Source organism: Setaria italica, chromosome III, assembly GCF_000263155.2.
Source record: "Setaria italica strain Yugu1 chromosome III, Setaria_italica_v2.0, whole genome shotgun sequence".
In the NCBI taxonomy this organism is placed as follows: Eukaryota; Viridiplantae; Streptophyta; class Magnoliopsida; order Poales; family Poaceae; genus Setaria; species Setaria italica.
This window is the reverse complement of record NC_028452.1, coordinates 4726843-4748556: the sequence shown is the minus strand read 5'-3', so window position 1 is coordinate 4748556 and position 21714 is coordinate 4726843. Positions and strand designations below refer to the sequence as shown.

The following is a 21714-nucleotide window of genomic DNA, read 5'->3' as shown; positions in this document are numbered from 1 at the left end:
GGCGCGTCGCGTCCGTCGGCCTGATCGGCGCCAGCGCGGCAGGCAGCGGCCTCGCCCGACCGCGACGCGCGGTGGGCACGGCCGGCCCACGCCACGTCCCACCACCTCTCCTCCGCGCGACGCGTCCGCCCCACGCGCCCACCGCTCGCCCGCCCACCCCGCACGCCGCGGGGCCCCTGGCCCTCTGCCCTGCCTCTGCTGGCCCGCGCGATGCCCGCGGCAACGTGCCGCAATTCGTCAGCCCGCGCACGGCGGGGCGGCATGGGAATGGCATGGGCAGGAGCGGGCGGTCTCGCTGTCCCTGTCGCCCGCGCGCCAGCTTTCCTTGCCGGGGTGGCCTGGTGGCGCGCGTCCCGGCCGCGGAGCCAGCGGTGGCCGGGTGGGTGTGTGGGTGGACCGCGGCGCGGACGGCCGACCCGTCTGACTGGCCACGCCAGCGGATTCCTTCGTGGGCTGGGGGACACGCGGCGGAACGCCGCGTGGGCACCTCCCTCCCTGCGGCGGCTGCGGCGCCCGTGGGTTTGTTTCGTGAGCAAGGATGGAAAATGATAAGCGGCCACGCGGCGTCGGGCTCTCGCGACAGGGGGCCCGCCGCCGCCTCTGAGGTCCAAGCGCCGGCGGTGATTCCCCTTCGAGGTTGATACGCTGTGGGCATGGCTAAAAATGGGGTTTCCCTTTGCTAAAGTTGACATGAAGCCTCAACATTTTCCATCCTTTTGCATCTTCCACCAGACCCACCATTGCACAGCCTTTCCGAATTGATCGGTTACCCGGTTGCGATGGCTTATCATTGAACTTGATCACCTGATTGTAATGGTAGTAAATCCACTGTGAGCCTTCTATGCTCTCTGATAACGACCGCTTTTGCCAACACCTCACACAGTGAAAAGCCAGCCCCCAACAGGGATAAGATCAAAGTTTCAAAAAAAAAAAACAGGGATAAGATCCAATACATTGATCTGGCATGCGAGAGATATCACAACAGTGCTCAGTGCATTGCATCATACTCCTACGACGCAGGTAGGTAGCTGTCGGAAATCTGGAACAGTGTCATACACCACACGCATCCATCGAGGTGGTAGTATCATACACCTCTGACCACCACTCCCCCCATGCCTATATAAGCAGAGGCCACCCCCTTCGTCTCCCTCCCCCATCCCAGCGAGAAAGCCTGTCGAGCTACCCCCAAACCATTCCTCTGCTTCCCTCCTCTGTTTCTTGGACACGCACACACAAACACTGGGAATTCGTACGCATTGTAGCCATGGTTGTCCTATCCAAGGGCGAGCTGGAGCAGATCGCGCTCCCGGGCGTGCAGCGCGCGGCGCCGCCGCTGGCCGCCGTGCCGGAGGTCGACCTGTCCACGGCGGCCACCAGCGGCCGCGCGGCGGCGGCGCGCGCGGTGGCCAGGGCGTGCGAGGAGCACGGGTTCTTCAAGGTGACGGGCCACGGCGTGCCGCGGCCGCTTCTGGCGCGCGTCGAGGCCGCGGCCACCGCCTTCTTCGCGCTGCCGCAGCGGGAGAAGGAGAAGGCCGCCGCGGCGGTGGCGGCGCCGGGAGGCGGCCCGTTCGGGTACAACAGCAAGCGGATAGGCGGCAACGGCGACCTCGGCTGGGTCGAGTACCTCCTGCTCGGCGTCACGGCCGTCGGCGCCGCTGCTGCGCCCGTGGCGTCGCCCGGCGCGCCGCCGCCGTCCGCGCCCGCGGAGGCGTCGCCCTGCTGTTTCCGGTGAGTTTCTCTCTTTACTTGGTATGATAAATCACACTCTGCATTGGCGGCGGCATTGCTAATTTCCGCTTTGGGCAAGAGGGGCGAGAGCGCAGTCACTGCTTGTGGGCCCAACAGCAGGCGTAGATGCTGTTTCGTACTGATATTTATTGACTGGAATTTAAACTTCGCTGATTTCTTATTTCTTTACTAATGCTATGTTTGCTGATAGCTAGAAAATCATCAGAGTAGTAATACTTGTTGGAAAAATACTACATCCGTTCCAAATCGCCGGCTGGAGCATGATCAGTCAAAACAAAACGGTCTCGGTCTACGATTTGAGGAGTAGAAATTTACTTGAACTTGAGCTGTGTTGGAGGCATAATAATTAAGAAAAATGCCATTGTACTTTTCATGTAGCGTGGCACAAATAAAAAAAAGAAGCAGCAGAAAGCTTGATTGGGAGAGGTGAGAGGTAAACCGCACGTGCCGAATTTCACCAAAAGGTGAGCAGAACCTCTGCGCTGTCTGTCCCCACCCCAAAAAAATGATGGAAAATGATCGAACAAATTTAAAAAATGTCGTGCGATCTAGTGTCATGTCATCACTAATCTAAGGACAGATATCGAAACACAAAGAACTCTTATCAACACAAAACCCGAACCGCAGAACAGAAAAAGAAATGGCCGGAAACAAGGTAAACCGGTGACATTTTGGGCTCTGTATCAGAGCCTCTGATGCATGCACCTGACCGGCCACCACCCCACCCGTGCGTCACATGGCTGGTGGCACCACCAGGCTGAGCTGATCGATCCATCTCCTGCTCCCGGCCGGGCGGATCAGAGCGCGGGGAGGCGGAGGTGTCAGCCGGGGCGGCTACCTCCGTGATCGTCATCCCTTTGCTTAGTCACTGTTCTTATCTCCTCACTACCTCTTTTGTAAAGTCAAAATGATAGTGTTAAACCTTGAGCTTCGAAATGATAGCTTTTTCCATCGCAACTTGGGTTACCTGTCGCCGCCGCGAGTGTCCTACTCCGAGCTGGCCTGGAGCCTTGACGGCAGCTTTCTGCCGACTCTTATCACCTCCTGCTCAACGTGATGGCACTGTGGCAGAGACACCTGCTGATGTCTTCTGCATCTGATGTTTCAGCGATCTAGCAGTAGCATCTACAGACTGTATTGTAATCGAGCATCGAAACCCATGGCCTGACGGACCCCGACACCCGACTGCTGCTTCTCTCTCATCAGTGATCTTCTGGACGAGTACGTCGCGGCGGTGCGGCGGATGACGTGCACGGTGCTGGAGCTGATGGCGGAAGGCCTGGGGCTGGAGGACAGGGGCGTGTTCACCAGGCTGGTGCTGGACGGGGACAGCGACTCCATGCTGAGGGTGAACCACTACCCGCCCAAGCAGCAGCAGCAGCAAGGCAGCCGCCTCACGGGGTTCGGCGAGCACACCGACCCCCAGATCATCTCCGTCCTCCGCTCCAACGCCACCGCCGGACTCGAGATCGAGCTCAGGGACGGCACCTGGGTCGCCGTGCCCTCCGACACCGACTCATTCTTCGTCAACGTCGGCGACGCACTCCAGGTACCGTGTTTAATCTTGCTACTGTTGCATGCCCTGATCTCGATTTTCTTCTTCTTCTTCTTTATGAAATTGGCAATTAGATGTCGAGTTCTACAACTTGGGTACTGAAAGCGAGTGGCTCCCCCGACACGTCATGTCGTCGCTTTTTGCTACTAGAAAAAGAAAAGAAGGGGTCTTTCTGTGTCTGCGTACGGCACGAGCAGGCCGCATTTGATCAGCGTCCGTGGCTGTGATGTCCGAGCGAGTGCAACGTGTGGATGCCCAAGTGGCGACCGATTCCGTCCCAATCGACAAACCTTTTTTTGGTATCCTCCTAACAGTACGGAGCCTGCTTGTCATGAACAGGCTGATCTATCGTTCACAGAAAAAAAAATAATCTCCCATTGTTAGTGAAATCAGCCAGTAGTAATGGCTGAAATAGTTTACCTCTGTTAGTGAAATCTCCCATTGTTGATTGATTCCTGATCCATGTGGCTGCCTGCGTGCTGATAACAGGTGCTGACGAACGGGCGGTTCCGGAGCGTGCGGCACCGGGTGATGGTGAGCAGCGCGCGGCCGCGGGTGTCGGTCATCTTCTTCGGGGGCCCGCCGCCGCGGGAGCGCCTCGCGCCGCTGCCGGGCCTCGTCGACCGGGAGGGAGGACGCCGCCGCTACAGGGAGTTCACATGGAGGGAGTACAAGACGTCCGCCTACAGGACCAAGCTCGCCGACAACCGCCTCGGATACTTCGAGACCGCCACGGCCGCCGCCGCCGCCGCCGCCGCCACCAGCTAGTCAGCTAAGCCGCCGCGCTGGTGGTTGGTCGATCGCCGGCGAGCCTCTGGATGATGTGTAGTAGCGTAGAAATGTTCTCTCTCTTGTGTGTGGTATAGCTTCTGTGTTCGTGTGAAGCAAGAGCGGCTTCGTGCACCGGTGCCCCTGTTCTTGTGGGAACGAAAGCGGTCAGGGGCCAGTGTGCCCGGCCATGGCGAAAGCCTGTAACGCGAGAATGGCCAGACGAAAATGATAGAAATGTACACGTAATCACGAGTTTTCTATGCGTGGATTCGCACAAATGGCTTTAATTTTGCTTCAAATCCACCACCAACCAGTGCGTTGTGTTGTTTTTTTGTCCTCTCACACGGACTGGTTTCTTCTGGGCCTTCAAATTTTCTTTGGGCCCTATTCGTGTCCTTTGGCCTGGCCCAATTTGCTAAGGGTTACTAAGTTTTTGATCGACCAATTTGAAGGATATATATGTTCTGAAGTAGCAAATGTATAAATTTTCATGGTAAAACCCAAGAAGCATTATTAACTCCACATGTATATAGCCTTCCCATAATTAAACCGTGTTTTTTTTGACACAAAATCAGAACGCGGGAAAGAGAGGAAGATCGTGGGAAAATACGCGCGCGCGCGTTCCGTTCCCACTTCTCATGCGCCGTACAAAAGGCCACCTCATCCACTCGCCACATCGTCTTCCACTCCACCACCCCCACAACACTACACCTCCCTCGATCCCTGTATGCCAAGGACAATGGCCGGCGGCTACTGCACGCGGGAGCTCGAACAGGTTGCCAGCCAGCTTTTGCCGCCGGAGATCATCGCGGAAATCGGCATCGTAGACGACACTGTGAAGAACTCCGCCGCCACCGCCTGCCGCAGCCACGCCGTCATCGAGGGGCTCGCCGCGCATCTCGCCAGCATCCTCAGCCTCGCCGGAAAGAGAACCCAACACCGGCCTCGTCCGGCGATTGCAGCCCCACACAACCAACACGTCAGCAGAGTCCTGAAGACCAATGGCGGCGGGAGTATGGGCCATGTCGCACCGGGTTCCGGGAAGAACGACGACACGGTTCTTTGTCCTGGAACTGTAAAGATCTTTGCGACGCCGGTACCCGCTCTACCTGCCGGCGCTAACCTGCTGCCGGAGAGGCGTCAGAATGGAAGAAGCGGCACCGGCGTTTTCTTGCCGGCGAGGCGTCACAACGGGAGCGGCGGCACCGGCGTGTTCATGCCCCTTGCAGGCGCGTACCGTACAAGGCCGTTCAAATCCCCCAGCAGCAAGGGTAAGTGGAAAAGCCTGTTCTTGAACCATTCAAATTACCATCGATCGTTCTTTTTTTCAGGGCCATTACCATCGATCGTTCAATCAAGACGTGATGTAGCATAGCAAGGCTCAAATGCTTAATCACGACGGAGAAATGGGGAAATCTTCCACATTTCCAAATTCTCATTAGCATCGATCTTCGATGTGCAATAATTTGTTTTCTGCCGCCCCCACTGAACCATCTTGGTGGCAGTCTGAAGATCTGAACAAGTCTGCTGATTGTTGCCTGAAGCAGGTCCGAAACCGCCGCGGCTGATGAGGAAGGAGGCGCCAATGCCAATGAGTCGGCAGGATGCAAGGCAGCCGTGTTTCAAGCCCTTTCTGCCCTGAGGCCTGAGTTCCCCTTGCTGCCACAATAATGGACGTACTGACTGAGATCAGGATCAAGTTTTGGATGCATCATGTCTGATTTGCGCTTAAGGGTTCTGAGTTTTAGCGAACACACAACAGGAAAGAAAAATGTCACCTGATATTTACCTAGATTCTGTGTATTGCCTCTTCAATATGAAAAAAAAAATATATTTGTACTAGTAGTGCAGTAAAGTTACCAATTCTCCAGTCAGCTACATTGTTAGAGCGAAAAAAATGCGTTTTTTTCCCGTAAACAGATATATGATGTATGGCTGGCAGAATGTAGGAGGGTAATTCGTCAGGAAAGATGTGAAGTTACCAACTCACTCATACTAGTACTCTAGACTTCTAAGCATCTATTTTAACTTTTCTGTGGCATGTTTCCTAGCAGCAGAGGAACCTACTCGTTAAGCTGAACTGATTTAGACATGGATAAGGAGAGGCTCACACTGTGATTTTTGTTTTTCCTTCTCTTTGTCAGGATCTTGCTGTGCCAAAGCTTGGAGTATGTAATAGCCTATGTATATCAGTTTTGTCAAGATATTGATTTGCTGCAGCATTGCTTGGTATTTGATCCATCTCTGCTCTGCCTTTTTGATGGTGACGACTGACGAACCTGCAGCAGCATCCGTTGTGGCCTCAGGCCTGTATGCTGTGCTCCTTGGATGGTGCTGGCTTTAACTACCTATCAATCAAGAAAGAGAGGGATCAAGTAGCAAGTCCACCTATGCTTGCAGAGATGACGACTGTCTCCATTGTTATCAATACAGGGGAGATTCGAGAGCTGAAAGGAACAGCGGGCAAGAGAAAGCGTTCTACGAAAAATGGAGTAACACTTTGCTAATTTTTTTAATGTTGTGCTTATGTTGGAATAAGGAGCGGCTCGCATCATGGTCCTTGCCCTTCTCTTCTTCTGGGGATTACTGTATGAAGGTATCTAGAATGTAGTAGCCTTGCTACTTTACTTCTCTTTGCATGTTCAGTTGCTGAAGCATTGCTTGGTTTGTGCTGTGCCTCCTCGACAGTGACACGAACCCGCAGAAGCCCCCATTGGTGTAATTGTAATATATGTGTACGCTATTTTGACGATCCTGGCTTCGAGCAGCTATCAATCAAGATGGAGATGATTCTAGTGACAATTTCACCATCCATACTGATGATTGTCTGAATGTTGGAAAATACTATCTATGTACCTAAAAAAGCCCAAACAATCTACATTTTGAAATTGAAATTGAAACGGAGGGACTATACTGATGATTGTCTGAATGTTGGGAAATACTATCTGCATTTTGAAATTGAAACGGAACCAAAACAACCTACATTTACGGAGGAAGTATTCCTCTTTTGATGATCCTGGCTTCGAGCAGCTATCAATTGCGTGCTGTGTGCGTTTCATTTCTTAATTCTTACCCGTGACAGGTAATGCGTGCGAGCATGTATATAAGAATTTCCAACAAGGGTTTCCACTGGGGCGGGCCAAGACCTTGAATTGGAACCCATGCAACCAAACATCCACATTAGAATTTCGTCCATATGCATCACCCCATGCAACCAAACCATCCACATCCATATGCATCCCCCGAGGCTGGTTGAGAAAGCTCGTAGCCTCTGCGTGCCGCAGCTTACCAATCACGGGAGGACAATTCGACAAGCTCAGCCGATCATTGCCACAAATCCCAACTAACCTCCTTTTCATTACCAAAAAGAATACTCAAATGCGACAGTTTAAAAGGCTTAGCAGAAGCTTCACTGCAGAAAAAAAATCTGTATGAAACATTGTCCCGTTCCATTGAATGGCACGACTAGGTAGTATCCCCTCTCCTTGTGGCTGCATCCCAGCCAACAAAAGCATTTCCACCCCCCCCAAAAAATTGCCCCAGTACAACAAATAATACGATTATTGTAATGACAATAATTGGCATGTAAGCTAAGGTAAAAACTGGTCCAGACTTGTCCCTACCAAAACCAACTACTGGAGTGTCAAAGCAGCTGGAATGTTATTACGATAGCATGGAGCGATTAACCCCATTTTGATATGTAGGTCTTATATGCCAATCTTCTTCTCGAACTTCTGGATCTGATTCAAGAAAATCCAGGTCATCTGCACAAACATTATCAATCGATGAGTATACCAGAGTCAACAGACTAGTATAAGGCAGACAAATTAACTGTCCAACTGAGCATTGCCAAGCATTTTCGCTTACCATGACATGGGGCGCAATCCTGACACAGTACACCGGGAAGCCAGTGTAGAACTTGAATGGCCCACCGCTCTTGAAGGTCTTCGCGGCACAGTCCAAAGACCCTGTGTACGGGTACTTGCCATTGGCATCAGGTTGCATCTTCTGAATCTGTGTCTTCACGTAGTCAAAGGGCAAACTGCATGCTGAGGCGAAGAATCCAGAAATAGCACTGGCTCCTGTAATCAAATTCGACGATTGCATCAGGAAACTGACAGGCCTAACATGGCTCCATAATAGTATACATATCGAAGCAGATGGAAATACGCAAACATAAGTATTGCAAAAATCAGTAACATAAAAAAATCAGGAAAAATCCTATACGTGTAGGGCAAAATGTCAGTTACATAAAAACAGGCATTCGATTTCATTAACATAGCACAAAATGCACAAGGATATCAGGTAATAGAACCTTACCAATTACAGTAGTAATTTCTCCTGCGCCAAATTTGTCCCTAAATAGCTCGACACTCTGGTCATAGGAAGCAAGCATACCCATGTTCAGTGCCATAGCTCTTACAACAGTTGGGCCTGCACCCTTCCAAAGTGCAAGGACTCCCTCATCAGCAGAGATACGGTAGAGTGCGTGGAAAGCATTCTTGTAGTTGCGCCTTTGTGCGGCAGGCAAGGTTGAATCAGCTTGCATTCTAATGAGTGCCAAATCAGCAGGACTACCAACACAAGCACCAATTGCTCCAGCAGTCAGACCAATAAAAGCTTTCTGAATTAGTGGCAACGGCTTCCCCTCATTCTTTTCAACTGCTTTGTTGGTTAGAACCCTGGAAATGTTCCATGCTCATAATTAAATAATAAAACAATTGTTGGAAAGAATGTAAAACTTTAATTCAAAACCAAGATAAAATAGCTCAAAATTCATAGCTAATCTTAGATATGCATGCATGACTTTGACAAAAAAAAAGGCACTGGCAATGTTTGTTCACTATACAGTATAGTGGTAATAATTACGCCAACTACCAAATCATATGATTCACTCAACATCAAACAAAAGAAAATTGAATCTACAAGCTCCTTGGTGAAACAGGATTTTATATTAACATCAAACAAAACATTACAATAGCATTATTCCTTGGTGAAAAATCATCATACAAAACAGTGCAGATGAATGAAAAAACATCAATATCATGGCACTCCTTTTAAGAGTCAAGTCATTTTTGAAGACTGCACAGCTCATGAAACAAATTAGTATATGCAACCATATATCTGATAGGCACTAACCAATAGAAGCTAGCAATGTCTATATGCAATCAACAGAAACTAGAGGCCTTTCTTGACATTCAAATGGAAACCATATGCTAAAACAAGCAGATCTTCACCCACAGATTTTTGTGCAAGAAAATCAAAAGGAAACAATAAGTGAATCTACCATAAACGAAACACATTATACAAACCTGAAGGATCCAAGACGAGCAGTCGTGTACGTCGCTTGCCTTAGCAAACCAGCGGACAGACCCTGCAAAGAAAAATATACGAGCAATTAAGCTACATGCCAATCCAAGATATCAATTAATTGAAAATGCCATATGGAACACAACCACACAAGCTCATTGTTCTGTACTGTGCAAGATAAAATGCAAATGCCACATCTTGGATGCATATAAGGTCAAACGCAAAGATGCTAGCCTTAAAGCATACCATATCATGTACTGGATTACAAATGTACAGATTGCATTAAATGAATATCTAAAATCAAAACATAATTTTCTAAAACCAGAGACTCAAATCCTCAAATCTAATACCCTGTTTGGCTTCTCTTGAACATTGCAGCACCATTGGATCAGCAATCAATAATATATATAAGGACTTTGTACAAGATAAGGGTAAAAAACACCCAGAAAAACAAACCTTATAGAAGGAACGGAGCCCCTCGTTAGCAAGCATGTTCTTCGTGACCTGACCAGCGGAGCCCTCACCCAACTGGATCCTCACCTGAAACCAAAACAACAATAAGAATTACATGTTGGGCTGGACAGGACTCCACGTGCCAAGGGCCATATAGTATAGAGCTCCAAAAAGGCATGCCATCAAGACTTTGACAGTGACATCTATACTAAGCCAATTTTCAAGTTGGAACAGAAGTTAAAACATGTGGTTCCCTTTCACCATGACCTAATGTTCTTGTTAGGTGCAAGCATTATTAATCATGACAGTCCATTGAAAGAATTCCAACAGGAGCAGATCTTGGCCAATAGATTAATTGTCAATCGCATTGTGATTCTATTTGCTAAACTCCACTCAAACACAGAGTGAACCAAAGAAATTTTCCCAAATTGCAGGGAATCAGAGAAACACCTAACTACTACAAATGAAAACCCATTCGATGGTCAGTTAAAGACGTCCATACATACCCAGATCTTACCAAACGAGAACCTAACAGATATGGACACCTCACATCAGTTCAAGTCACAGTGCACAAACCAATCTCCATGGACCTAAGCGACCCAAGCAAGCTAATTCTACCATCTATTACCAACAGATCGCGCGGCCAGCAAAACGTAAAGCTCCAGCCCCACCAACCCACGCATACACGATCCATTTACGGCAATTCACACGGATCTAAGTCTAGCCGCACCGAAACACCCCCAACAGCAAGCTTAGTTTCACTGCGCTGAACCCAAGGCCACCCTCGATTCACCAGATCCAACCACCAGAGCGGAAATTCCGCAGATACGCAACCGACCCACCACTTCGAGTGGCAAGCATCCACCATCCCCGTAGATCTACGCCCGCAAACCCCCGATCCCGCCACCCCAGCTCACACACACACCAGCACTAGGACGCCGAACGGGGGAGGGAGCGGCGGAGCGGCGTGGAGGCACGGTACCTTGACCATGTCGATGGGCTGGATGACGCAGGTGGCGAGCATCCCGGAGGCGCCGCCGTTGACGAAGGGCTTGATCGTCTTCCAGACGCCGGTGGCCGCCACCGCCGCCTGCTGCTGCTGCTGCTTCGCGTCCGCCATCTCTCCCTCTTGCGGATCGGGCTGCGCTGCGCTCGGCTCGGTGAGGGAGCGGAGCGGACGAGGCGGCTCGAGCGAGGGAGGAGGAGGGGGGAGATGAGCAGGAGGCGGCGGCTGCTAGATCGCTGGGTGGCGTTGCGCTTTATTAACGCGAGGAAAAAAAAAGAAAATGGTTGCGGCCTGCCAGCCAGCCAGGTGCGCGCCGGGGACCTCGTGGGCGACGTCGCGTGCGGGATCGCCCGGTTCGGCGCGTGGGCGCGGTACACGGACGGTGCGGGGTCGACCGGTGGCCGCGTGTGGGGCTAGAGGGTGGGTGGAGTGAGGCAGGGGTGTACGGGCTTGGTCTATGGAGCAAGAGCGGTGCGGTAGTGGGGCCCCGCGGGCTGCCATGACGTGACCCCGTCGGGAAAGCGTAATGGAGATGGTCAAAACATTGTGGTTGGTTAGTGCGTTAAAGAGTGCTTCGCTTTGGGTCCAGTCCAGTAAGGCCTTGTTTAGTTGGCCAATTTTGGAGGTGCCAAATTACTGTTACAGCACTGTAGCACACTGTAGCGTTTCGTTTGTATTTGTGAATTATTGTCCAAATATTGACTAATTAGGCTCAAAAGATTCGTCTCGTAAAGTACAACAAAACTGTACAATTACTTTTTAATTTCATCTACATTTAGTACTCCATACATGTACCGCAAGTTTGATGTGATGGGGAATCTTCTTTTTGCATAGTGTCAAAGTTGGAAGTTGGGAGTAACTAAACATGGCCTAAAATGAACTGTGTTTGGGGTCGGTAATCGAAGTCGTGCCTGTACAACGTTGAAAAGGCTACCTTTGATCCTTCAAGCTCCAAAAGGACCAAACAGATCCTCGATGTCAATATTTTGGCAAAAGAACCATGCTTTGTACCACATGGTATTTGCCACTCGTAGTGTACTTGCTCACTAATCTTTATTCGCATATTCCAGATCTGATTAGTGACACTTCCTGGTGGCCACAGCTCTCGACACTGGAACCAGGCAGCAATATTTCAACTTCCAGTATGTACTCGTCCCAAATTACTATATATTTTGATTTTTCTAGATACATAATTTTTGCTGCATATTTAAATATACATATATCTAGATTTATAGTAAAGGCTATGTATCTAGAAAAATAAAATGAATAGTAATTGGAGACGGAGGGAGTATCTATCTATGTATTTTAATTTCTTTTTATATCTATATTAGTCGAGCAAACACGTGAACCAGAAAAAGTATATGCGAAAACTATTTTCAAATATATAACGTTTAGAGTAGGATAAGCATAGATTATTAGACAATTTTATGATTATTTTATCCTAAATGCCATATAATTTATTATTATTTTGTCCTTGAAATTTAATGTTTGAACCGAAGAAAATATTAACCACAAATTTACCATGGATCTCATTCCATGTTCGGGGAAAAAAAACCATGGCTTCAGTTTCAAGAGTAAAGGTGCGTACCTTGGTCTTGTCTTCCTTCGTGCCTAGACCATCGTTGAAGAAGTACCCGGATTTTGTCAGAAAAGGAATATACGGGGACTAATCCATTACCTTTTGCGAAAAGAAACAAAGATCGATATTTTTGCATTCATAGGAAACACATGGATGCACATCACGTAAAAGGAAGGCCTAGTCTAAGGAGGATCAGGTGATTTTTCATTAAGAAAGAAAAATATATTTTAAAATTCAAGTTCAGAGACGGTGCGAACAAGCAGGTGGTCGAGATGTACAACCATAACTTCCATCGTCCAAACCAGTATTTGTTGTGCTTTTTGTGGACCGCTGATCCACTAATTATAGTGCACAAGTATGGACCGAATATTTCTGCTTTAGTAGTGACAACTTTTTACTACCAAATTTCTAAGGCATACATATGCATGTTCACTGAAAAAATGCCCACGAGGGGAGATTCCTCACGGTAATGTCATTTTCTCTGTATAAACTAAATAAAGCTGGTGCTTTTTCCTGTTGACCTTTTAGATGGCCATATAAGGTGCTGTTTAGTTCCCCCAGAATCCAAACTTTATCACTATGCAAAAAGAAGATTCCCCGTCACATCGAACTTACGGTACATGTATGGAGTACTAAATGTTGACGAAATTAAAAACTAATTGCACAGTTTGGTTGTACGTTGCGAGACGAACATTTTAAGCCTAATTAGTCAACGATTGGACAATTATTACCAAATACAAACGAAATGCTACAGTGTGCTACAGTGCCGTACAGTGATTTTGGCGGCGCCAACTTCACCGAACTAAACAAGGCCTAAGGTGAAAGATATGGCGCAAATAGTCGTAGCCATCCATCATGTGAACCAAAACTAGAGACAAATCAAGTACTGGCACTTGCAAGGTTGTGTCAGCTGACTCAAAACACTTGAACCATGGATTTGTCACCTGTGACTCTTCTGATTTTGTCGCTGTGGGTGAATTTCAATTCACGAATCGAAGTCGCCAAGATGAGGTGAAAGACGACGAGAATCGTGAGATACAATCTTGTTGTAACGAAAAGGACAATTTGAACCTGCATTGAGAGCATGACAATTTACGCAGCATATGCCATGTGTTGACCCTTGTAAATTGATATTTTCAATGTGTGCTGAGCTAATGAAAACATGTCCCCATTAATAAGCATGCATCGTCATCACAAAATTGACCAAAACTAGTTAGACAGTGAACTAGCTGGCATAAACAGTGAAAAAGAACTTTTATTTTTTATTAAAAGAATCTCAGTACTATTATGCACCAAAAATTCAATTCTTCCAAACTGGAGTTCATATGAGTTCATTTTCACATCAAAATACAAAACAAATGCCAAAAGTAAAGAGATAAACGTTGCTAAAAACAGAGAGTAAACAGACAGTACCAAAGTAGTACTGGAAATACCTATGTAGCGTCCTGTACTGTCTACGAGCAACGGGCAATAGAGTACAACTGCAGCTAGCCATAGCACGTATTTCATCAAGAAGAAAGCAGATTACAGACATAAATCTTGATGTTGGCCAAACAGAGCATAAATGACTTAAAACAGAGAAACACTGAAGACAAGTACAACCAAACTCACAGCCGGCAAGCCGAAGCAACAAGCGCAACAAACCGACAACAGAAGAAGCACGAAAGGGGGAGGACACCCCCAACCCTGCCACCCTAAGAGTTGAACCTGCAAAAGGGATACACCGTCGCCAGAGATGCCTAGGGAGAGCAAGCTCGAAGCACAAAACGGTAGCAAAAACATCCACCGACACAGCACGACCACGGTGGCAAAGCATCCGTCAGAGTAGAAAACGGCGGCAAAGCATCCGCCCGGACCAACCAGCGGTGGCACAAAATCCACCCGACCAACATAACATCAGTGGTGGCGAAGCATCCACCCAAACAGCATCATGGCGGCAAAGCATCCGCCCAAGCACACGGTGGCAAAGCATCCACCTCAACCAAGAACAGTAGCAAAGCACCCACCCAATGACCACAACCTGAGCGGCGAAGCATCCACCCAGAGGAAGCACCAACAGCACGACAGTGGTGGCAAAGAGTTCGCTAGAAGATAGCAATCCAAGCAACCAAGGCGACGATGGACAATTCAAAACGAAGGCAGGCACAGAAGAAAATTTTCCCCGTGGAGAGTTGACGACGACTCCCACCACGACAACTGCAATCTGACGTGAATTTCCAAGATGACGCCTCCAGGGAGGAATACGATGCCACTGTCGCTGCCGTCGCCTGACCTACATGGTCAACGTTTACACCCAGGAAGCTCGCAGGTGCAGAAGGGGGGAGGGCCAGAAGAATGATGCCCCCAAGGAGGTAAACGGCGCCTGAGGGCGTCGTCGTCATATGCTCGCAAGCAAGCAGAGACTTTCGCCTTGCCCCCACCCCTCGAGCACGCCGCCAACCTTCTAGAGCCGCCGCCACCCACCAAGGAGGGCAGTCAGTTAGGCGCAGGTCAATGGCCAGTGCAGTACACCATCCACCATGGCGAGAGGGTCTGTCTCCCCCTAGATCTAGCAACGGCGATGGCCCACAGCTGTGGCAGCTACCAAGCCCACCGCGGCAAGGTTGGGATGCCACCACCGAGGCCCCTCCTCGCGGATCTGGGCACGGCGACGACCAGCAGCCCCTGCCCGTGGCCGGACCGTCGGTCCCCCATCGCGGCAGCGCCTTACCAGGCTCGCGGCGGCGGCCAGCCAAGCGGACTGACGTTGGGAGCGGCACGGGCCGATGGTGTGGTGCAAGGCCGGGCGGTGCCCGCTAGGCCTCGGCTAGGGGGGCAGCGGGGAGCGCCGTCAAGGCTAGGGGGCGGCGAGGAGCGCCGCCAAGGCTAGTTGCAGACAGCGCACTCATGGTGGCGCCAGGAAGGAGCAAAGACGAGCCCAGCTCGTAGATCCGGTGGTGGAGAGGGTAAATCCGACCATTGGAGGCGTGGATCCAACCTCTAACAGCCGGCGTCGGCCGGAGAAGCGATCGAGGTTCACCGGGATTTAGGGCTGGGGGAAGGGGTGGAGAGGAGAAAAGGAGAGCGGGGGGTGGAGGCGGACGACCGACGAGGCCCGATGGTGGGGGAGGCCCGTGGCGATGCACGGGTCGCCCCCCGAGTCACCTGGGAGGGGCAACGCGGGGTCGTGCGCTGTACTTTGTTGCTAGTACTTAGCTGACTATAAAATTGTGGACGTTATTCAGATTTGATGCCAGAAATTCTTTGCTTTTGGTTCAATCCAGGTTTGTCAACCAACCCTTTTTGGTCATTTGCCGTGCAAGCAATAGATGTCAGATTGTAAGGCACATTGCCAAACCGATATACGTAATCTTGGCGGAAAAAAGTTGTTTGAGGCGTGCGGAGAAAGGATGAGAACCGTGCGTGTTTGTAATGGAGGTCTCCTGAGTCATGCCCCATTTCCTTTTCGTTTCATCAGAAAATGTAACATGAAAAGGGGGTGTGTGTGGATCACGGGAGAGTCCGTACAAGATCATTTCGACAGGGCCAAGCGTTCGCACATCGGATTTGTGTGTTTGCCTCTGAAGCATATTGACTTGGTTTTGAGACTTTCTATGTACTTTATTCCTTTCGTATGTTTTCTAAATTTAATAGCATTACTATAGTAGATATACATACTCCCTCCGTATAGGAAAAGAAAGTCGTTTTGGACAAGGTTTGGGTCAAACATTGGGAATATAAATCATGAATAACTTTTAAATTGTTAAGTTTGGAAATGTGAAAGTCATATAAATAGATTTGTCTTGAAAAATACTTTCATAAAATATACATATATCATTTTTGGATAAATATTTAATATTTATAAAAATAAGGAGTCAAAGTAATGCTTTGGAGACCGTGTCGCTATCCAAAACGACTTCCTTTTCCTATACGGAGGGAGTATATGCTAAAAATGACCTATATATTATAATTTCAAATTGAGGGGGCAGTTTTTATCATTTATATCGTTAGATGTACAATTCATTTTGTGTAGCTATTTTGAGCTTGCTTGCGTCACCCACCAATGAAAATAGTTGATCTGTGTTTTATGTAGATAAAATTCGGTCTTTAAAATAAGGAGAGTCCTTCCGTCCTAAATTGTAAGCAACGACGGAGAGGAGCAGGGAGCGAGTATTACTGCCAAAATAACAGCCTGTCGAAGTATTACTGCAAGCACTTCACTTGAACACGTTGCACTGCTTCTGGCTCCCACCGGCTGACCCGCTGGCCCACTCCACTCATCGTTGTCCCAGGCCTCGGGTTCCGCGCATAGAAAATGAGTCACCCCCTGCAGTGTTGAGCCCACTGACCCACTCCCAAACCCCTCCCCCAAAAACCCTCGTCGTCTTCCTCCAAATCACTCGCTTGATTCTCCCGATTCTCCCCCTCCCCGCCCCCCATCCCTCGACCCTAGGGTTCCGGCGACCGCCCGCACCAAATGTCGGACCCCGGCGGCGGCGGCGGCGATGAGTACAAGCGCGAGGAGTCGGTGGCCCTGCTGGTCATCGTCTCCCTCGCCGCGCTCTCCCTCCTCTCCCTCATCGCCGCCTTCGCCTACTACTGCTACATCACCCGGAAGGTCTCCCGCCGCAAGCAATCGCTCTACGACCTCCCCAAGCGCTCCGGCTCCCCTCCGCCGCCGCCTCTCCGGGCACCGCCGCCACCGCAGCAGCAGCAGGGGAAGGAGAGCCCGTCCAGCAACTCCGCCAGCGATGGGGCCGGGGCGGTGGTGGTCGCCGGGGAGAGGGGCGTGCAGGTGTTCAGCTACCGGCAGCTGCACGCGGCGACCGGCGGGTTCGGGAGGGCGCACATGGTCGGCCAGGGCAGCTTCGGGGCCGTGTACCGCGGGGTGCTCCCCGACGGGAGGAAGGTCGCGGTCAAGCTCATGGACCGCCCCGGGAAGCAGGGCGAGGAGGAGTTCGAGATGGAGGTAAAAACAACTGCTACTGAAAATTTGTGTTTTTCGATCGAGTCCTTGCTCCTCAGCGGCGAATGCGGGTGTTCCCATGTGCTGGGATTGGGGCTGGGAGTCTGGGACAGACTTCACCACGTCTTCTAGTGAGCTCCCCCAGTTCGTAAATACTGGATCTGGCCGTTGCGCCTTGGTGAAGTTTCTGCGGTCCAAGCGGACACATTGCGCATTGCGGGGTTTCGTGGGTAGAAATGGGGTCACTGTGCGTTGGTGGTTTCTGGGGTTGGTCGCTTGTTTTAAAGATCATATTCTCTTTCTAAAAATGGGGCAGTCCGTTATGTGGTGGGTAAAGGCGAATTACCTACTCTTGCACTAAGTGTACAATTTGGTATTTGTGTTTTTTTTTAGTTCGGTTGGATTATTTGAAGATTCTCGATTGTAACTTTCAGCTCTTTGCCATGTGTATTTAGTAAATGGTTCGTAAGCAAGGTGGTTTATCTTGTAGTATTTTTATGCTGAGGGTGGTATAATCTTTTCGATTTGATCTGGAGGTTGGTGAAATAAAAAACAATTTGCAGTGGTGTGGGTGAAGTTGAAACATTGAGTCCTGATTCTGTCCATGCTGTATTGTTAGTGACACCTAAGACAACTAGCCCCGCAGTCACTCCGAGATGTTCATGTATACTGGATGGTTCGTCAATCAACTGGAAATGGAAACAGAAAGAATCACTCCCTGATTGGTTCCACCAATGCTTCACATGCCCCAATTTGTCCATGGGGATGGCAGTAAACCTATAACTATAAAAACAATAACTGTACTACCGGGATAGCGCACAGGCTTGACATCTGATAAATAATAGCAGATTTTACAACAAGCAGTGCTGACTATAGGAACGAAACTATATGTATAATTGGCATCAGAGAAATTGATGGATGTAATGCTGTTGTTTAATCAGTTATGCTAACTTGGTAATGGAGGGAGAGGAGCTTTTGGGTGTGACTGAATCTGATTCATTGATTCTTCCATTTGGGATGGTTCATATAAAGTACATGGACTGAAAAATCTTCCTGCTACTTTTGCAATATTTTCTGAACATTTGATGTTTTCGCAGGTGGAGCTGCTGAGTAGGCTCCGGTCGCCTTATTTGTTGGGTCTGATTGGCCATTGTTCTGAAGGTGGACACCGGCTACTGGTGTATGAGTTCATGGCCAATGGGGGTCTTCAGGAGCATCTCTATCCAAATAGAGGTATACCCATTTTGTATCGTCCAATCATATCTGTGTTTTGTGTGTTTGATGTTGTGCACATTTAGAGCATTTCACTGCTTGTTCAATTGATTAAGACCCCCAAATTTACCTGGTGAACTACATTTATTGCACCAATGTGCTGTTTTTTTACCCCAAACCGTGAGACGTAGGCCTCCCAATTAAAAAAAGAGGAGTTTATATATATATATATATATAAGAACTAAAATAATTTTCAACAACTAAGATTACAAAGAGTTAAGCCAATCCATGAACCACGACCGAAGAGTGAAGATCAGCCTTTATCCTGGATAAATGCAGGATAACTTCATGTCTTAAAGACTAAAGACGCCTTCCAAGAGGTTAGTGATGTGCTGCTTGTTGCTGAACTGTGATGATCCTTTTTAGGAGGTTTGCACTGTGATCATTAAACTGGTTAGCATTTTGTATGTATGGCTTAGCAAAAAGTGGGAACACTTTGAGATGCCATGGTTTAGGAAATATTCAAAGTAAAATTCATTACCGGTGTTGCCTCTGAGCTTACAGGTAGTTGGCATATCATAAAAGTGATTCAATAGACTTGTGACATCCAATTTTAGGTGTAGATAACTCTTTTTTTTTGTTTAGGTTGATAGGGAAACCTGAAGTTGGCTAAAATGTTTTCCTTCCATTTAACACCGATAGCTTAGGTTTTAATACTATTCATTAGTACTGTTTCTTTTTTGCTGACTGATAGTTCTAAAACATTGTTGCTCTAGGATCCTTTGGTGGGATCTCAAAATTGGACTGGGATACAAGAATGAGAATTGCGCTTCAAGCAGCAAAAGGTTTGGAATATCTTCATGAGCGTGTTAATCCACCTGTTATACACAGAGACTTCAAGAGCAGCAATATTCTTCTGGACAAGGACTTCCATGCAAGAGTTTCAGACTTTGGTCTAGCCAAACTTGGATCTGATAGAGCTGGCGGCCATGTCTCAACTCGAGTTTTAGGCACACAAGGCTATGTTGCGCCCGAGTAAGACTAGACTAACGTTCATTTAATATTTTTATAACCTCCTATTTCCTAAACCCATCGTGCAAGATCATAAGTTTGATACTGGTTTGCCTTTTGTGCAATCACTTTCGAGTTCAACCACTGATTATACTGCCTCTAACATGATGCATACGCAATCTATGTAGGTACGCATTGACTGGGCATTTGACTACCAAATCAGATGTGTACAGTTACGGTGTTGTGCTTTTGGAATTGCTTACTGGCAGAGTACCAGTTGATATGAAGAGGCCTCCTGGAGAAGGTGTTTTAGTGAATTGGGTAAGTATAACATCAGGTGATCAAGAGAGTCACTTGTTGATATGGCTTTGCTTTGAGCTGTTTTCTGATGCCATCTTGGAGCATGATATCAATGCAGTAGTGTTAAGTTTTTTTGTTAATCTAAAATTAGTATCGATTATACAACACTGTGCACTTAATTCCTTAAATTGTAAAAGTTCGAGGTTGTTCCCAAGAGGAAATTGGATATTCGTGTGCACTTCAATTTCTTAGGACATGTACATGTACTTCAATTCCTCAAGGTCATTGACTTTAAATTGTTTCTGCTCCTATACTTGATTCTTATGTCCTATACTTGAGTAAGTCATGACATGTCTTAATTAGAATCCATCTGTCTCTCATCCTTGTACTTATTAGGTAGGAAAACATCAGCATTCATGGTTTATTTTTCAAGTATCAAGAGTGGTATTTGAATGCTATATATATCTAACCTGTCACTGAATTAATGCAGGCATTGCCTATGCTCACTGACCGAGAAAAAGTTGTGCGGATCTTGGATCCAGCATTGGAAGGTCAATACTCCTTGAAAGATGCTGTCCAAGTGGCTGCCATTGCTGCCATGTGTGTTCAACCAGAGGCTGATTACAGGCCACTAATGGCTGATGTAGTCCAGTCACTGGTTCCTCTTGTCAAGAACCGCTCTGCCCAGAAAGCTTGCAACCCCAACGTGCAAGCATCGAAGCCACTCGACTAGGAAAGCAAGTCTTTAATCTGCAGTTTGGTGCTCGTCTCTCTGGAATTCCTCTCGTCTATAACTAACTAACGCTGCTGAGACAATGAGATTAGCACGATTCCTGACATGGTCCTCTTGCTCTGCTGGTGATCTCCCGATTTTGTAAGGTGCGTCATGAGCAGGTAGGTTTCGAATTTAAAAGGGAGTTTGGTTGCACGGTACTGAGAGCTTATTTGAGTTTCAATGGAGTTTTCAGTCCTGTGGAGTTAGTAGTCATGTTAAGTTGTTGGGATCAGTACCCGTGGTTGTGGAGAGTTCATCATTATAGTAGTGTTTGGTATGAGCTGGCACAACTGTGTTGTAGAGTACTGCTTGATTTTTTTTTGGCTTGAGCTATGTTAGGAAATTAACTTATAAGATCCTTGTCCAGTTGTACAGGATCTGTTGAGCTAAGTGCACTGGTATCATCGTCGATGAGAAGTACTATTGTCCTTGAGTTCGTATATATGTAATGTATAGTAGGTTTCTGGAACTGGTTTCAAAATCCGTTGCTGTTTGATTGCCTGCTTTTTACCTCATCCTGTTGGGGGTTTTAATGCTTTCTACTGATTCAGAGAGCAGAGCACAGGCAACACAAGGAAAAGAATCGGCGTGAACATCACAATGTCGTTCAGTCACCAAACGCTCTTCCCCTGCCAAGTGATATGTTGGTGCAACAACTATATACACATGACGAGACATGGCTGCACGCGATCAATGTGGTTGATGGCTTTCAATACAAGTGGTTGATGACTTGATGGTGCATCGCGTGTTTGGCGGTTCAGCCTGCAAGTATCATCAGGCACTTCAACCAACTGTTGGCCCGCTGTAACCACTAGCGAGGGCTGAATCTCGAACAGAACAATCATTCCACCAAAAGAAAAAAACCGATTTTTTTATATCTTGTAGAATGAAATGGACAGGCAAAGAGTGGAAAAAATGCAGAAAAATAGTTAGCATAGCAGCTCAACGCGCCAATATTAATTCCGAAATGCCACAATTTCTACTCGCCCTAAAAAAAAGTTTGGATATATTCGTTTATGTTCTACTACTTTCTTCAACCTGATGCGCG

General features: G+C 48.1%; 4 protein-coding genes across 5 annotated transcripts; 3 read left to right on the top strand and 1 right to left on the bottom strand.

The window, feature by feature from the left end:
* The first annotated feature begins 984 nt into the window (after positions 1–984).
* On the top strand, positions 985–4353 carry LOC101773051 (gibberellin 2-beta-dioxygenase 1). 2 transcript variants are annotated; one of them, XR_002676687.1, is made up of 3 exons: positions 985–1728; positions 2956–3603; positions 3794–3869. XR_002676687.1 is itself a non-coding variant. In XM_004960556.4 (3 exons), the coding sequence occupies exons 1-3, from the start codon at positions 1265–1267 to the stop codon at positions 4070–4072; spliced, it is 1086 nt and encodes a 361-aa protein (XP_004960613.1). In that variant the 5' UTR covers positions 1069–1264; the 3' UTR covers positions 4073–4353. The 2 variants fall into 2 exon arrangements, 1 of the variants encoding a protein (XP_004960613.1); XM_004960556.4 differs by having other exon boundaries at positions 1069–1728; positions 2956–3298; positions 3794–4353.
* Positions 4354–4463: 110 nt separating this feature from the next.
* On the top strand, positions 4464–6824 carry LOC111256617. The gene is made up of 2 exons (XM_022824842.1): positions 4464–5346; positions 5623–6824. The coding sequence occupies exons 1-2, from the start codon at positions 4803–4805 to the stop codon at positions 5715–5717; spliced, it is 639 nt and encodes a 212-aa protein (XP_022680577.1). The 5' UTR covers positions 4464–4802; the 3' UTR covers positions 5718–6824.
* Positions 6825–7410: 586 nt separating this feature from the next.
* Positions 7411–11083, bottom strand: LOC101772647 (mitochondrial dicarboxylate/tricarboxylate transporter DTC). Its single transcript, XM_004960555.4, has 6 exons — positions 10821–11083; positions 9842–9925; positions 9388–9449; positions 8396–8757; positions 7943–8157; positions 7411–7839 (listed from the first exon to the last, which is right to left on the bottom strand). The coding sequence occupies exons 1-6, from the start codon at positions 10956–10958 to the stop codon at positions 7783–7785; spliced, it is 918 nt and encodes a 305-aa protein (XP_004960612.1). The 5' UTR covers positions 10959–11083; the 3' UTR covers positions 7411–7782.
* A 5680-nt stretch (positions 11084–16763) lies between these two features.
* LOC101772246 (probable serine/threonine-protein kinase PBL7) lies at positions 16764–21160 on the top strand. Its single transcript, XM_004960554.4, has 5 exons — positions 16764–17371; positions 18466–18601; positions 19357–19615; positions 19780–19912; positions 20382–21160. The coding sequence occupies exons 1-5, from the start codon at positions 16880–16882 to the stop codon at positions 20622–20624; spliced, it is 1263 nt and encodes a 420-aa protein (XP_004960611.1). The 5' UTR covers positions 16764–16879; the 3' UTR covers positions 20625–21160.
* The last annotated feature ends 554 nt before the right edge of the window (positions 21161–21714 follow it).